Source organism: Caretta caretta, chromosome 1 (assembly GCF_965140235.1).
Source record: "Caretta caretta isolate rCarCar2 chromosome 1, rCarCar1.hap1, whole genome shotgun sequence".
NCBI lineage: Eukaryota > Metazoa > Chordata > Testudines > Cheloniidae > Caretta > Caretta caretta.
This window is the reverse complement of record NC_134206.1, coordinates 328,029,751-328,048,021: the sequence shown is the minus strand read 5'-3', so window position 1 is coordinate 328,048,021 and position 18,271 is coordinate 328,029,751. Positions and strand designations below refer to the sequence as shown.

General features: G+C 41.6%; 1 protein-coding gene across 11 annotated transcripts in view; it reads right to left on the bottom strand.

The window, feature by feature from the left end:
- SRPK2 (SRSF protein kinase 2) overlaps positions 1-18,271 on the bottom strand; it is a 310,269-nt gene that overhangs the window by 94,515 nt on the left and 197,483 nt on the right. For 10 of the 11 annotated variants that reach the window (XM_048836381.2, XM_048836386.2, XM_048836387.2 and 7 more), the window contains 4 exons: positions 14,227-14,335; positions 13,424-13,511; positions 13,106-13,193; positions 4,709-4,815 (listed from right to left, as the gene is read on the bottom strand). In XM_048836381.2, coding sequence (XP_048692338.1) covers positions 4,709-4,815; positions 13,106-13,193; positions 13,424-13,511; positions 14,227-14,335 — 392 coding nt within the window. The remainder of the gene's footprint in view (positions 1-4,708; positions 4,816-13,105; positions 13,194-13,423; positions 13,512-14,226; positions 14,336-18,271) is intronic. The other variant, XM_075124499.1, reaches the window with a different exon arrangement.

The following is an 18,271-nucleotide window of genomic DNA, read 5'->3' as shown; positions in this document are numbered from 1 at the left end:
ACAATGCCAGCGGGCTTTTAAACATCTAAAGGCACATTCCATCAACCATTCTGTACTTGCTCAGCCTATGGTTGAACCGGTCCTTACTGCTATCCAAGCTGCCAGTGTACGGCTTCATGAGAAAGGGGTAGGCTGGGTCTCCCAGGATCACAATTGGCATTTCAACATCACCAACGGTTATTCTGCAGTCTGGAAGGAAAGTTCCTGCTTGCAGCTTTCTGAATAGACCAGAGTTCCTAAAGATGCACGCATCATGCACCTTTCCCAACCACCCCATGTTGATGTTGGTGAAATGGCTCCTGTGATTCAGCAGCACTTGCAACACCATTGAGAAGTACCCCTTTCAGTTTATGTACTTTGGCAAGGTGGTCTGGTACCAAGATAGGGCTATGCATTCTGTTTATCACCCCACCACAGTTAGGAAAACCCATCACGGCAAAACAATCCACTATGTCCTGCACGTTTCCCAAAGTCACTACCCTTCTTAGCAGAAGTCTATTTATTGCCCTGGCAACTTGGATCACAACAGACCCCACGGTAGATTTACCCACTCCAAATTGATTCCCCACTGACTGGTAGCAGTCTGGCGTTGCAAGCTTCCACAGAGCTATCACCACCCATTTCTCAACGGTCAGAGCAGCTCTCATTTTAGTATTGCTGCGCTTCAGGGCTGGGGAAAGTTCTTCACACAGTTCCATGAAAGTGGCCTTATGCATTCGAAAGTTCTGCAGCCACTGCTTGTCATCCCTTAGCCACATAATTATGTGGTCCCACCCGTCAGTGCTTGCTTCCCGGGCCCAGAAGCAGCGCCCCACCATGTCAAGGTCATGCGCGACTGTCGCCAGCATCTGCAAATTGCTCCACTCCAAGGCTTCCAGCAGTGCTGCTTGCATGGCATCACATTGTTCCACACGTTGTCTCCTGCTTCAGCTGAATAAATACTGCAGGATAAGGTGTGAGGTGTTTGTAATGCTCACAACAACAGTGTACAGCTGAGCGGGGTCCATGCTTGCCGTGCTGTGGCGTCTGCGCGGGTAACCCAGGCTTAGGAAAAAAGGCTTGGTTTCTTTGCCACTGATTTCAGGGAGGGACGGAGGAAGTGAGGTAAGTGCATCATGGGATGCTAATGCCATGTTCCCATAACCACCCACGCAACTGTTTTGGTCCTATGAGGCATTGCAAGCCCAACCCAACATTCCGCTCAGCTCCATGCGCTGTGGAATAGCTACCTACAGTGCAACACTCCATCGGCTGATTCAAGCCCTGCTCGTGAGGATGCACTCCACTGACACAAAGAGCATACTGGGGACATTCAAGATCGACTTGCTTAAATTGGAGGCTCAATGTCAACATACATAAAATCAACCTAAATTTGTAGTGTAGACATACCATAAGTGTCAAACTCAGGTCTCTAGAGTGACTAACTAGTGAGCAGGGGTGGCAGGTTTGTAGAAATTTTGGTGGTGCCCAGAACCCGCCCCCACCTAAACTCCGCCCCCCACCTGCCTAAGGCTCTGGGAGGGAGTTTGGGTTGGGGGAGGAGGTCTGGGGGGAATGTGGGTGGGGGAGGGGGTCTGGGGTGCAGGACCTGGACTGGGGCTTGGGTGCTGGGTGCAGGCTCTGGGCTGGGGCAGTGGGTGGGGGTGCAGGAAGGGGTTAGGGGTGCAGGCTCTGGGAGGGAGTTTGGGTGCAGGCTCTGGGAGGGAGTGCAGAGGGTTGGGGTGCAGGTTCTGTGAGGGAGTTTGGGGACAGGCTCCGGGATGGGGCAGGGGGTGGGTGTGCAGGAGGCGGTGAGGGGTGCAGGCTCTAGGATGGATAGGATAGGATAGGATAGGAGGGGGTGCAGGGGTGAGGATGAGGGGTTTGGGGTGTGTGAGGGGGCTCAGGGCTAGGGCAGAGGAGTGGGGTGTGGGGGATGAGGGCTTTGTGTGAGGATGAGGGGTGTGGAGGGCAGAGGGTTAGGGTGCGGGGGATGTGAGGGTTCTGTCTAGGGCTGGGGATGAGGGGTTTGGGGTGTGGCAGGGGTTCAGGGCTGGGGTGGAAGGGCAGCCTGCCTTGGCCCTAGTGCAGGGGGGCACTAGGACCCTGAGGCAGCAGTTGATGCCAGAAGCCGGCAGAGCAGAGTTAGCGTGAGCTGCAGGTTCCAGGCAGTGAGCGGGGGCAGCAAGTGGGGGCCGGGGGACACTTGGGGGAGGTGCATGGGGGTGGCAGGTGGGGCCGGGGGAGAGACCCGGCCCCAAAACATTGGTGGAGCTGGGCCCCCGGGCCCTGACTATTGGTGGAGCCCAGGCAGGGGTGAAAGTAAGTCTAGGGACTTACCAGTAAGGGGCTAGGCTGCGGCCAGCTCTGGCCCCCGGAAGGAGCGGGGCCTCAGGCAGAAGGGGAGGGGTTGGGGGAGGTCAGAGCCAGCCCCGGCCCACCCTGTACCGGCAAGTACCTCCTTCCCCTCCCCGGGGTAACAGCGGCAGCCAGGGGCTCTGGCAGCGATTTAAAAGGCCCTGGGTGGTAGTGGCGGCCAGAGCCCTGGGCCCTTTAAATCGTCCCCGGAGCCCCGCCATTGCTTCCCCAGGGCTCCGGCAGCAGGGCTCCAGGGACAGGGCTCCAGCCACCACTACCGCCCCGGACCCTTTAAATCGCCATCCCAGCCCCGCTGCCGCTACCCCAGGGCTCTGGCAGCAATTTAAAGGGCCGGGGGCTCCCACCACTGCTGGGAGCCGCAGGACCTTTACATTGCGCCTGGGGAAGCCGATCCACCCCGGTACGGCGCTCCGGCTTACTTTCACCTCTGAGCCCAGGCACCATGAGCCCATATAACTTGCCGTCCCTGTTAGTGGGCACATTACTTAGTGTCAAAGAAATCTGATGGCTGCTCTGTAATTAAGTAGCAGTCATCAACACATGAACACAGCCTTCAAGCCTTACAGTGAAAATCTGCTGAGACCTCCTGAAGCTAAAAAGAGTTGAAACGTTTTGAGGCTTAAAGGACACAAAGCACTGTGAAGAAATCAAGGTCTCACAAGCCAAAGTTCCAAAGCTAAAAGATGAAGCTGAAGAGCAAAACTTGTGAGTCCAGAGGCGGGAGCCTGGCTCATGCTCCTGAACACAGGGAGTCATGAACCACTAGTTTGAAATAAACAATCACCCATGACTGGAAGGCAAGGACATTCTTTAAAGGCTACCTAAAGCACTGCAACACTGCAATGGGATACAGAGGCATCTGACATGGTAGAGCTCAGATAAGGAGCTACTTTGCTGTCTGTAAAAACAACGAGGAGTCCTTGTGGCACCTTAGAGACTAATGAATTTATTTGGGCATAAGCTTTCGTGGGCTAAAACTCACTTCATCACGGCCATGGAAAACACACCACAGACCGTGAAATCTAGTCTTTTATGTACTTTTACCCTATACTATAAAGATTTCAGGGGGGAGACCAGCATTTCTTGAATTGAGGGTCCTGTCCCAAAAGGGAGTTACAGGGGGGTCGCAAGGTTGTTTTAGGGGGGTTGCAGTATTGCCACCCTTACTTCTACGCTGCCTTCAGAGCTGGGCGGCTGGAGAGCGGCAGCTGTTGGCCAGGCACCCAGATCTGAAGGCAGCACCCTGCCAGCAGCAGTGCAGAAGTAAGGGTGGCAATACCATACCATGCCATGCCATCCTTTTTCTGCTCTGCTGCCTTCAGAGCTGGGCGGCTGGAGAGTGGTGGCTGCTGACTGAGGGCCCAGCTCTGCAAGCAGCAGCAGGGCAGAAGTAAGGGTGGCATCCTTACTTCTGTGCTGCTGTTGGCAGCAGCTCTACCTTCAGAGCTGGGATCCCGGCCAGGAGCCACTGATCTCCAGCTGTCCAGCTCTGAAGTAAGGGTAGCAGTACCACAACTCCCCCTACAACAATCTTGTGACCACCCACAACTCCTTTTTGCGTCAGGACCCCTACAATTACACCACCATGAAATTTCAGATTTAAATAGCTGAAACCATGAAATTTATTATTTTTTAAATCCTATGACCATGAAATATACCAAATTAAATCATAAATTTGGTAGGGCCCTAACAGTAAGATACTATGTCTGATCTTTTCCCTCTCTGGCACTTTATTTCTGTAAGTTCATCTCCCCAGCAATTTGGTTTGTATGGTGCAATGTAGGAATGTACATATGAGAGAGAACTCTAAAAGTGGAAATTTCAAAAGTACCTAATCATCTTTAGATGTGTGTTCCTAAATCATTTGGATACTTCTGAAAATCCTATCCTCGGTTTTTTAATGTATATCTCCTGAGGATCTGGTTTTCAGGCAGAGATGCAATTGGTATTAATTTTTTAAATATTATGTTTATATTATGATCTTGTGTTGTATATTCTGAAGGTGGCTCAGTATGAAAGATGAAATTGTGGTCCATTTATTAATCAAGAAAACGGATTTCCTTATTTTCAAATACTCTTAAATTTGTAAGAAACAGATTGACTTAAAAATTTAAGCATATGTTTTGTGAAAGAGCTCAGTATCTAATGGAATATCAACACACACAAAGCAAGCAATGTGCACAAATGCATGTTATAGGAAAGGATACTCTCAACAGCTACCTGTGGGAATACCTATGCAATTAATACCTATTGTGTACTTCCTGGCATGATCTGCAGTTGAAATATCAACACATGAACATCAAAGTAAAGCAACACTGTGGAAAAAAATTAAAACATTAGCAAATCTTACCTGTCGAATTATACTTTTTACGCAACGGATAGGAAGGCCTTGATAGTTGGATTTGATTATCCATTTTAAGAGATGATGTCCAAGAACTTCAAAGACCATACAGACATCTGGGATTTAAATAAGGATAATTTTCAAAGTAACTTCTTATTTAGCTCAACCATAATACTTTTTTGCACTTGAGCTAAAGAGCCCAACGTCCCTCTAAAAAAATAGTACTCATGAACAGAATGAAAATCATAACATCATAGAAATGCAGGGCTGGCAGTGACCTTGAAAGATCATCTAGTCTATCAACCCAAACTGAGGAAGGGTTATGTATACTTAGATCATCTCTGACAGGTGTTGGTCTAACTTGTTCTTAAAAAACACCAGTGACAGGGATTCCACAACCTCCCTTGGTAACTATTCCAGTACTTAACTATCCTTATAGAAAGAAAGTTTTCCTAATATCTAACCTAAATCTTCCCTGCTGCAGTTTAAGTCCATTACTTCTTGTCCTATCCTCATGGGCATGGGGAACAACTGATCACCATCCTCTTTGTAACAGCCCTTAACATATTTGAAGACTTATCAGGGTCCTTCTCAGACTTCTTTTCTTAAGACCAAACATGACCATTTTTTAAAACATTTAATCACAGATTAAGTTTTCTAAACCTTTTATTATTTTTATTGCTCCACTCTGGACTCTCTCCAGTTTGTCCACATCTTTCTTAAAGTGTGGTCCTCAAAACTGGACACAATTCTCCAGATGAGGCCTCACCAGTGCACAGTAGAGTGGAACAATTACCTCCTATGTCTTACGTATGACATTCTTGTTAATATAACCCAGAATCATATCAGTCTTTTGCAACAGTGTCACATTGCTGGCTCATATTCAGTTTGTGAAGCCCACAGACACTAGTCTGCAGTACTACCATCTAGCCAGTTATTCTCCATTTTCTAGTTGTGCATTTGATTTTCCTTCCTATGTGTAGTTTTCGCTCTTGTCATTATTGAATTTCATCTAATTGATTTCAGACAATTCTCCAATTTATCAAGGTCACTTTGAATTCTATTCTTGTCCTCCCAGCTTGGCGTCATTTGCAATTTTATAAGTGAACTCTCCACTACATCATCCAAGTTATTATATTTGAATGGTACTGGATCCAGGACCTCCCTAGATATGTCCTCCCAAGTTGACTGCAAACCATCAATAACTATGCTTGGAATATGGTTTTTCAACTAGTTGTGCACCCTTCTTCTAGTAATTGCAGCTACACCACATTTAAAATCTGTGAGTTGGGAGGAAGACCTTCAAAGGGTAGATCTGCGACAGCTGTCTGCACCTCTCTGGGGAACCTGGAAAGGTGAAGCCGTGATGCTTTTCTCGTCACCACTGTCATTGCAAGAGAGTGTGCAGCTGTGTCTGCAGAGTCCAGAGAGGCTTGTAGCGCCGTACGGGCCAGAAGTTGTCCTTCCGTCACCAGTGCCTGGAACTGTTCCTTCTTCTCATCTGGTAGGTGTTGACAGAATTCCTGGAATTTGGAATAGTTTATGTGATTATATTTGGCCACAAGTGCCTCATATTTAGCAATATGGAACTGGAGTGCAGCGGAAGAGTATGCTTTACGACCAAAGATGTCTTGCCTCTTTCAGTCCCTGTCGTAGGGGGCTATCCTAAAGTGGTGTTTTTGCCCCTTCTCTTGTATTGCATTAACAATCCAGGGAATTCAGAGTAGGATGGGAACAAAAGGAATTCCCCAGCCATACCAAGGACATAGTATTTCTTGTCTGCTCATTTGTAGGTGGATGGTATTGACTCTGGGGTCTACCAGATCACCTTGTTGGGGTCCAACAAGGCCTCACTGATTGAGAGTGCTATCTTTGCTGATGTAAAGGCCTGTAAAGTATCGAGCCACTTATGCTGTTGCTCTCTGACTTCCTCCAGAGGGATCTGGAGAGAATCTGCAATCCTGCGGAACAGTTCTTGGAATGGTTTAAAATCATCCACCGATGTTGGAGGTGGTGGCATTATGACTTCATCAGGGAAAGATGAGAAGTGGGAGAATCTCTTCTTCCATTTCTTCCTCCTGTTCCTCTAGCGCTTCTGGTTCAGCATTAGGCGGTCTAGACACTGATGAAGATGGAAAGCATATTTGTCTCTGTTTCTATTCCGCGGATGGTTTGGGAAAGTGCACTCTATATGCACACAGCCCCTAGGTCCCAATAAGGCCAATGTGGGGCAACTGGCATGGGGGGTTGCATCCATGGGGGTCAGTACCAGAGACCTGGATAACTTCTGGTATCTGGATATTGAGAATGAGAAGATGTGTGTGGCTGCCCTTGACAGGAGGGTGGAGTGCACAGTGCAATGGAGTACTCCTCCTCCTCTTCCTCATTAGAGAAGGGTGGTGTGGTCCTCAGTGATGAAGGGGAGTGGTGGTGTGTCTCCGGGGAAGAGGCATGAACTGCAGGGAGCTTGTTACGGAAAAATGGTGACTCTGGAGTATCAGATTTCAGAGTCGCAGCCATGTTAGTCTGTATCCACAAAAAGAAAAGGAGTACTTGCGGCACCTCAAAGACTAACAAATTTATTTGAGCATAAGCTTTTGTGAGCTACAGCTCACTTCATCGGACATCGAGCATCAGAGATGATCAAGTCTTGTGGGTACTGAAACTCCTGTGGTACTGGCAGGAGCATCATCAGCACTGGTGGCTGATACAGGTTGGGGGCATTGCTGGTGCTGAGAATGACTTCTCAGCAGTCTCTCAAGCGGCAAATAGGCGGTACCAAAGGTTGCATTGGTGCCAAGAGCTTGCTTGGTGCCGAAGGCTTGCTCAGTGTGAAAGACTTGGCTAGCACCAAGGGTTTGGTCAGTGCCGAAGCACTCAGAGTTATTTTAGTTGAGACGGTCGGTACCTATTTCAAAAGTCTTGCACTGTCCTTCTCAGTTCTTAGTGGCAGTTTTTTTTCCTGCAGTCCTGCCCATTTAGGTTCCTTAGATGTTCCCTAAATGCTGGTATTGGAAGTGCCTGGACGGTCACAGGCACGAAGTTTCACTCCTGAAAATGTTGAGGCTATTGACCTCACAAGGGAAGTCTTTCTCTAAGGCGGCTCCTTAAAGGGTGAACTAGTGGCACATTTCTTTTTTAATCTGAAGAGAACAGATTTTCTCTTGATGGTTTCAGAGTAACAGCCGTGTTAGTCTGTATTCGCAAAAAGAAAAGGAGTACTTGTGGCACCTTAGAGACTAACCAATTTACTTGAGCATAAGCTTTCATGAGCTACAGTTCACTTTATCGGATGCATACTGTGGAAACTGCAGAAGACATTGAGAAAACCTGGATTTGTGCTGGAAATGGCCCAACTTGATTATCATACACATTGTAAGGAGAGTGATCACTTTAGATAAGCTATTACCAGCAGGAGAGTGGGGTGGGAGGAGGTATTGTTTCATGGTCTCTGTGTATATAATGTCTTCTGTAGTTTCCACAGTATGCATCCGATGAAGTGAGCTGTAGCTCACGACAGCTTATGCTCAAATAAATTGGTTAGTCTCTAAGGTGCCACAAGTACTCCTTTTCTTTTTTCTCTTGATGGTACATAGCGAATGAGGTTGGCCAATGACTGTGCCAATGGTGGCTGACACATAGGAGAGGTATCAGGGCCAGGGTCTGAGACTGGTCACAGAGAGCTCTCCATTAGTAAAAGTTTTAGCTTCAGTTTTTCTGAACCGAGCCTTACATTTGAGGCAGTGGATACACTTTTGTATGACGAGCTCCGCACTGAGACAGCGTACACACTGTGAGTGCCCATCGCTCACGATGATGGCCTCACCTCTTGAACCCAGGGGATCTGGGTATAACCCCGAGAAAGGGAGGACTTCCCAATTGGGAAGGGTGCAGGAAAAAAGGAAACCTATGCTCAGGTAAAGAATAACAGGGAGGGAAGAGAAATGGAAAAAAATATTTTTTTTTCCAGGAGAGAGAGAAAAATAAAGGAAATTTCTAACATCTAGAAAATTATAACAGAAACACTACTATTACTAAAGGCTACAGATGTATGGCGGGCTCTGCTCAGGATTCCGTCCCAGACCAAAAGAGGTTGAGAAAGGACTGAGGGTGGTTGGAGCGCACAGCACTATATAGAACAGCATTTCCCAAACTTTTTTGGCCGCGGAACACTTTTTAGCCTATTACGGAACACTTATAAAATTATTTTGTAGTTTTTTTGTTTTCAAATATAAAATTGCATTATTTATGCTCAAATATATTTTATTTTATAAAACAAAGCAAAAATACAAATTTAAAATTACTTGAACTAACAATTTCTAACTGGAAAGCGCGTATAAAGTAGTACAAAAATCAAGTGCAAGAGTCAAAATTAAAAACAGTGTTCTACTTAAAAAAATATATCTTTTATATCTACACAAACACCAAACAAATTAGATTTTTACTAGGAAGATCTATTTTTATAAACAGAAATACAAGTTTGGATTTAATGGGATTGGTGTTTCTGCATTTTTCTATCACAAATTCGCTTACTATTACGAATAATGCTGGAAAGTTGAATCCTCATGTCAAGCGCAGCATCAAGTCTATTCCTATATTTGTTTTTTGTTGCAGTATAATACGAAAATCTGGTCTCACACAAATAAGTTGTGGCAAAAGGAAGGAGCACTCGACCTGCATGGTTAGCCACATTAGGGTACTCTTCTATTAGGCTGCTCCAAAAATTATTCAGTGGAAGATCCTTAAACTTTTCTTTCAAATCAGAATCAGAAATTAAGTCAATTAGGCTTTCATAATCATGCGCAGTAAAGCTGACTGGTTTGGCTGTAATTACAAACAGATTTCGAACCCAAGCATTATCATCAGTAGTTGTAGGAAAATATTCTAATAAAGAGGCCTGCAAGTCACGTAAGTGCTGCAAAATGGTACTGGAAACTTCTTCATGGACTGTAGAATGTACTTCAGTCAGAAATTCATGTAGTGTAGGAAAGCAGTTGAAGTTATTCTGTTCTACAGAAGATGCCCAGAATTCCAGTTTCTTTTTTAACGACGAAATTTTATCCATTGTAGTAAAAATGGTCACATTCTTTCCTTGCAGCGACAGATTAATTTAATTTAATTTTGCAAAAATATGCAGTCTCATTAGCCATAAGGAATTTGTCAGACAGTCATTAAATTTTCGTCCTGAATTATCTGAAGTGAAGAATACCAGTAGTTCACTACGAAGCTCAAAAAGCCTCACAAGCACTTTTCCTCTGGATAGCCACCTCACTTCCATATGTAAAAGAAGTGTTTTGTGCTGACTACCCATTTCCTCGCACAAAATTTTAAATAACCTGGATTGAAGTGGTCGAGATTTGACAAAATTGATAATTTGTACTGATTCATTGAGCACAATTTTCAGATATGCTGGTATTTTTTTTAACTGCAAGTGCTTGTCTGTGTAGAAAACAATGGTTCTTAATGCTTTCTGGTGCCACACTTATGATTCACATTACAGCTCCCTTCATCTTCCCGATCATTGCCCGAGCACCGTCAGTACATACATCAATACATTTTCCCTAACTAATTTCATGCTTTCTGATAAAATTGTTGATGCAGTTGAATATTTCTTCTCCAGTCATGTTGATTCGCAGAGATTCACATAAGAACAGGTCCTCTTCAATAATAATATTAAATGTATATCGGACAAATACTAGTAGCACAGCAAGTCCTGAAACATCAGTGGACTCATCTAGCTGCAATGAATACTCATGGCAAATGTTCAGTCCACAAACTAGCTCTTTTTCTATGTCATCAGCAAGATCTTTAATACGGCATGCAACAGTATTATTTGACAACTGTACAGCATCAATTTTTTTTTTTACCAGACTGCTCGTTCAACATGCACGTTACAATATCTTTCGCACAAGGCTTGATAAGCGTTTCTCCAATACTGTGAGCTTCTCAGGCAAGCGTTATACGGTAATTTACTCAATAAGATGCCACTGTTGCACTTTTGTTGTCTGTTTTAGCAATTTTAATCATCGAAAGTTTACAATTTCCAAGTGAGTCACACTGCCTCTTGAAAAAACTTATATCTTTGTCTTTGTATTCAGCATGCTTGGTTTCCAAATGCCTACGAAGTTTAGCAGGAGCCAATGAACTGTTTGCTAGTATTTTGTTGTACACGACACACTGCGCATCAGGAACACCTTTATTTCCAACACACGTAAAACCGAAAGACAAATAACTTTCATCACACTTTCATTTCGGTCTTTTAACACCTGCTTCTTCTTGTTTTTGATATACTTTGGTGGAAATTCTTTCGCCTTGGATAACTCACCAGTACTCACAGATTTTTCAACAACAAAAGACTGCAATTGTTCATCCTCACTTTGAAGTGTCACAATATTTTGCTCGTTTATTTTGGCCACAGTTGGAGTACCAGAAGAACTTGCTTTTCGTTTCAAAGTTCCTTCTTTTAGCCACAAATTCATGGTGATTAGGTTTAGTAACAACATTTAGAAATACTGATTTTTGTCAAATTTTGTTAGTTACAAATATTTATATTGTTTTGAGTGAAACTAGTTTAGTTGTGCTTACTGCACATACGGTAAAGACCCACCGGTTTGAAAGTGTTGAGTGAATATGTTATATTCAACATGGCGTAAAGAGAATGGTGTGTGCATACCGCTGCAGTTCGCGCAGCCTCGAGCAGAAGGGGTACGACGTCACTAACTGAAACGTGCCCGAAAGGGGTAGACATCAACATGCTTGCATGCCGCGTTCTCTTTAAGCCATTATAGTCAATACGAGACATATCAATAACCGGAAAAAGAGTTTTATGTTAAATTATAGTCATTCAAAAAGAGTTGTAAACTACGCTTCAAATTTGCCAAATTTAAAATTAAAAAAAATTTAAAGACCCTTTTTTTAAATTCTGATTCTTTCATGGAACACCTGTTCACATCATGCGGAACACAATTTGGGAAACACTAATATAGACACTGCTCACAGCGTGAGACAGTGAGAAGCGCATATGCAGCCCAACAGGCACTGCTACCAAAGGTCGCCAATCCCAGGCACAGTGGAGCACCCATACGGACACTACTTGAAGAAGAACAAACATGATCAGCAAAGATAGTTCAGCAGCAGCAGGGAATCATCAAGCATATTAATGAGGATTGTTTCATTTTAGTGTCTCATTGAAATATGTCAAAAAAATCTATCAAATCCAGGTGTGCTGGCAGATATTTTCTCAATAACATTTCTCAAACAAAAAAAAAAAAAAGAAAAAAAGAGGTTAACATCTAATCAGTAACTCACTAAAAGGATCACATAAGCAACAAAGCAACTTCGTGTACTTATACTTCTCAGTAGGAGAGGCATACCACCTTCTTCAGGAGCCAACTCGGGATCTCCCCACTGGCCTCCATCAGACAGGAGGAACATAACCTCACTATGCTCTGGGCTGGATTTCAACCAAAGATTTAGAGGTAAAAGGCTCCAGACCCTATTACCAATCCTGTAATCTATCCAGTCTTCCACGTTTATTATTTCCTATCCTTACTATATTTTACTATATGGCTTTTCATCAGAATTGTTACAGACTGTAATTCTAGAAAGCATCATAAAGATTCAGGTACCCAGTGTTTTTTATTTGTCACTAAGAATCTCTCCTCTAGCCAGTTACAGGAATTAAAGAACACTGCAGCCAATAACATATCTACATTTTATATTAATAAACAATTTAAAGGATAGGAACAAAATAACTGATTAGTTGATGATTCTTCCTTATCTAAAGTGAGTGATTACCCCTTCATTTTTAAGTTTCTCTATATATATTACAACAGTAACACACATTGGAATCTAATCTAATAATGTTTCAACATAAATTGCTTGTTTGTTTTTAGAAAAAAATCTTTTTCAGCCTACACTAATTGAATGTACTGCAGGATTTATTATAATAATAAAATAATAATAATAATAATGAAGCACAGTACACTAACTAATGCACAACATGTTTCTTAACTATGTTATTTGGAAAGGTTAGACAAACCATGAACATTGGTCACTGTAAATAAAATTTCAATTTTTTAAAAATACCCTGTCTTCTGATGTTTTCGTGGGCAAGCCTGTTCATCAAGGAACAAATTTAAAATGTTTATCTTTTATTCTTCATTATATTTAGAACTATTAAGCTATTTTCATTAGGGAAAGCGAATTACACACTGTAATACAGTGCATGACTAAATGTCTCTGAGATGGTCTTAAATTTTACTTTTAAAAAAAATTAAAGAAAGCAGATTATTTTGAAAAATTACTCACCCTGCATACACTAAGACATTAATGTATGAAAACTAAATACTCATTTGTCCTCTTCATTTTAATCTTAATATAAGAAGAATAGCCAAAAAAGGATACGTATTCCATTCATCCCTGAAATTTTGAAGTCATCAATTAACTGTACAACCATGTCTTTGTTTGGATCGTTAGGATCACTTTCACGAACCTAAGCAAAGAAAGAAGATACTGGAAATAACTCATCTTCTTATAAGGGTAATAAATTTTTTCTAAAAATTTAAGCAAGATTATAGAGCCTTACAAATAATGACAATGAAGTAATGTCATATATTTAGAAAACAGATTTAGGGAAAATAATGATGTTCGAAAGCATTTACTTCCATTGTATCTATACATAATTTACCATTATCAGTACTAAGCACTTAGTATAATACTCACACATCTGAGCAACTTAATTTCATCCAAGGCTGTCTCTGTATAATGCTGGGCACTTTTTACAACTTTCATTGCAACAAACCTCTTCCCCCTTGAAAATAACAAAAACTTATTCAACAAATGACCAGAGCTAAAAGATGTTATGAAGCATACTTCAGAGGATTATATCTGGAAAGTTTTGGTAATTTTATCTTAAAATTAAGGGGAAACTCCTAAATTCTCAATAATACAGTAATTAAAATATTTGACGTAATTTAGTGCATTATGACAGAGAATAACAATACCTTTAGAACTGTATTTTATGCATTGTTTCTACAATATTGAAATCACAGAATTATTAATATTTTAAATGATAATGACTTTAAAAGAAGAATTTCAATTCTATTTTACCATTTAATCAAAATACAATTAGGTTTACTATTAAGGATACAGGAGGAATAAAAACATTAACTTGTTCTCCAGCTCAAGAAAACATGTGAATTCAATAAGCACTGATAATTTGTTAAGAAAATAAAACTTAGACTTCAACTTCTGACAAGTTTTATAAAATACATCCTTAACCAAAAGGAGAAAAACACTGTGGACATCTCTATATACAGTTGTTTACCAAACAACAACAAAGACACAACAAAACACCTGGATAGCTTCAGCCTGTATCTAAAACAGCAGTTATTGCACATATAACAAATCAGCATTTACTTGATTAGAAATGGAAAAGAGAAAGTTTAAAGGCAAATATATATATATATATATATATATATATATATATATATATATATATATATATATATACGTAGATCTCTTACTGCATATCCCAGCATAGCCAAACTGTAGAGAAGTGTCCCCATCCTAGCTTCCTAATTACATGATACCGGCCATTGAAAAGATCTCCAATTTTCACGGGATGATAACCACCTTTAAAAAAAAATAAAGAAGTACATTCAGAAAATAAGCAGATACTTCTAATTACCTGTTTATTCCTTTAATACCAAACACCTTTTAAAGTTGTCCTAAACTATAAATCAGGAAATTGCAGTACGTTTTTTCTACAATTAAAATATTTTGCCTCAAAAATGTTCTGCATCTTCTAAGCACATTCTTTACACACCCCCTTGTGGAAAATGTGGAGATTTCTGTACTTCTATGAAAATTATATGCCTCAGTTTACCAGCTTGATATTATTGTATTTGACTGCCCAGAGTTAAATCAGAGGAAGCTGTTAGGGGAAAACAAGTAGGAGACAAAACCTCCCAAGAGATTACCAAGGGTACTCAAGAGAACTATGGGGGCATCATTATTGGAAAATGCCCTCCTGCAAGACTTGCAGTTTTATTTTTCCCAGCCCCATGCCTAAGATCAAAGGGAACTAAACCATTAAAGACTCCAGCCTAGAGAGGAAGGAGGGTGAGCAGGCAGCACTGCCTGGAGGGGAGTATCTGACAGAGGGGCACTGAGGCTACCTCTATACTACAAGTGATACAGCAGCATGGGTGCAGCCTAGCTATGCCACTATAGCACGGCAGTGCAGGTGCTTCCTACATCGACAGAAAGGGTTTTCCCATCAATTCAGGCAATCCACGTCCCTGAATGGTGGTAATTCTTCCATTGACTTAGTTGTGTCTACACCAGGGGTTAGGTCGGCTTAACTATGGCATTCAGCAACATAGCTAGGTCAATCTAAATTGTAAGTGTAGACCAGATCTGAGAGAATGTTGCAGTGGCTGGCTCTCTCTCCCAGGCCACGACTAGGGATGTCTAGGCTGAGTGGAACATACCCAAAACTTGTAAGGAAAGAATAAAGTTTAGGTAATATTCATGTGTGTAGGCCTTACTCATTATTTTAATACAAGACTTTGACTAGTTCATTCCTGTTGACTATTCAACAATACTTTGTTTTTAAAAGGCTGCAGTGTGTCACTGATATATTTTCTGATCACAAAGCTCCCAAGATAGAAGATTCCTGCAGGGACTCAATACAAATTGGCCCTGCTAAAGTAGCCACAGTGAGAAAGAAGGGTCCTGAAGCCTAGTGGCTCAGTCTAAGAATGGCAGAGTCTTGGGACTCCCCCTTAAATGAGGTGGAGGCCCAGGGCCTATCACTAGGAGGGATGCACTGAAGAGTAATACAAGGTAGAGCTCACCCTGTTGTCCATGACACCCCATAACTGGGAACACAATGTCTTGATTTTAAAAATGCACTGTGGTAACTGATAAAAGATGTGTCTCATTCCCAAACCTTAGATTCTTACCCCTCAAGCAACAACAGATTTATTTATTTATTTTTTACAGTAGCACTCCAAATCTGCATCACAGCAGATTTCTTCAAGAGAAAACCTAGAGCATATTTACTCAAAGCAAATACTGAAACTTTGCTATCTACTTCATATTCAAAGATAGCAGATACCTTAGACTTCTTAAGATGGGAAGCCCTGATCTTGCACATGTCTATGCACAGTTCAAAGGTTTTGTCTATAGCAGTCACCTATATTATTCATTTCATCATAAACATTTGGTCAACACACACGAATCCACTGCAAGACTAAATACCGATGAAGAAATCATCTTACAAACAAAACCAAAAAACTAGTTTGACCATTTAACTAACAGACCTAACTGCATAGCTTGAAGGCTAGAAACTGAAGATCTGGATAAATATTAACTTGCTTCCTAATAACTACAGAACTGGATTGCCATGGATTGAATTCATACCAATTCTCCATAAACTCTAAACTTTAAACTACTAGTTAGATAAAATAAAGATAGATCTCAAGAGACATATGCAGGATAGGGGAAAAGGGAGGAAAGAGCAATACCACTTCCTATTCCTGAAAAGATTTGCAGTTCTGAGAATTAAATCTGTTGACCTGACAGTCAAGATTACATACGTCACTAACACAGAATTTACTAAATCATTTATTTTCTTATGAACACTCCATCTGTTGCATTAAAAATATGAAAAGTATGAAACATTATTCCCTGTGCAATCGTTCTCTTGGCAAAAGATACAATTTTCCTCATTGAAGTTTTAGAAGCTAAAAATATTTAAGACTCAGTTTTAGCACCTTTAAGTTACACAGCAAATCTCTGTAATTAAACAGGACAAAATGAAAAATGTCTGAAATATCTTACACCTTCCCTAATAGTCATCAGACATACCAAGGAACACAAATGGGTGCCCATTTTAATGTTTCTTTACACTACTGAAGTGGTATAAATGGGTCCTACTGTGATTATATGACAAAATAATTCTTCTCCCTAAATAATGTTGGATCATATTAAAGTATTTCTGTATTAAAATCACAAATGAGTTTGATTCCTCATAGTTTAAATTCCAGGGTATTACTAATTACGAGGTCTCTTGGTTTTTGGTACTGTTTCTCTCCCTCTCTGTGTGAAACTTGCAAGCTGCTAATTGTGTTAGTACATTCTAAGACAGAGTCTGTTCTCAAAGCAATTCTTTGTAACAACAACTACTCACACAGAGAGAGACTCAAAGAAGTACTCTGTAACAACAGAAACAGCACCCAGAGACTCCCAGCCCTTTTGTTGTATTCATCTCACTTTGTTAACAATTGTGATTAAAATAGAGATAGAGGATGTATGTGGATGGATGCTTGGTGTGGATAATAGCTGAATGATCAGGGAGGTGCCAGCCTAAGAATCCAGTGTTCGTCGGCTGAAGAAGGCATCAAGTGGAAATAACCAGAGGACCACTGGAGGGCAGAGTGGAATCCACCCAACAGCCTCAAGGATGGGAGAACCAAAGAACAAGATAACATCTGGCAGCACGGAACCATCAGGAATGTGCTATCTGCTGATTGATTCAGCAACAGCATGATGAAGCAATTCCCATAGACTGGCATAGGAAGAAAATCCTATAAAAATGGACTCTAGAAAGTAAGAACTTTGGGGTCTGATTCTGCAAACCAACTTCCAGGAGCATCAGATGAGCATTTGACAAGGCCCTGCTCCCTCCTCATGTCCAGGCCACCTGGCCAGTGGCTTGGCATGAGCAACTCTAAGGCTAGTAACTATGATAACAACCTTGCAGAACGTGTGTGTGTGTGTGTATGAATGAATGTGCGAATAAATATGAAATTGAATGGAATGTTATAGCTATAACTGCTTACTATGATTCTTTCTGTATTCACAATAAATGTGGCATTTTGCCTTTTCCCCTTTAATAAGATCCTTCTGGTTTTTATTTTATTGGTATAACAATAAGATATGTGGTACACAGTATTTTGGCCCTTCTGAGGCACCAATAGGTGTCTCTCATGGACAGATAAACTGCCAGAGTCTCATTCAATTCAGGACTGTTCTCTTTTAGTAAAGGATCACATTATTAGAATAGTGCCAGTTTCATATCAAAATTTATTTTACCACTACATCACCCTCAAAACTATTACTGTAATAGAATTCCAAATGCTCTGCTTCTCTGTGTGCATTTTCCACAGCACATTTTTCTGTTGCCCTAGGCCCCAGTCCTGCAGACTTGCACAAGGGTAACTTTACTCATGAGAGTAGTCAGTGACATCACCCACATATGCAAAGTTATTCCTTTTCATGTTTGAAGCACTGGGGTGCTAATTTGCAGTTCTGAAGCACCAGGTAACACCACTACTAGGAAAAAGGCATTTTGAATATTGGTGTCTCCTTTGCCGTGATTAGTGGGATGTATTTCAACGCTTCATAGCGCAAAAAAAGATTATTTACAAAGCACTAGGTAAGAGAATTATAAATAAACGTTCATACAGAATTAGGAGGCGTGATAGGGGTGTTTACCCCACGCTCGCCCAAAAGGGGTTAATGGAGGTCATATGGCCAATAACCTATTAGGCTGAAGTCTGA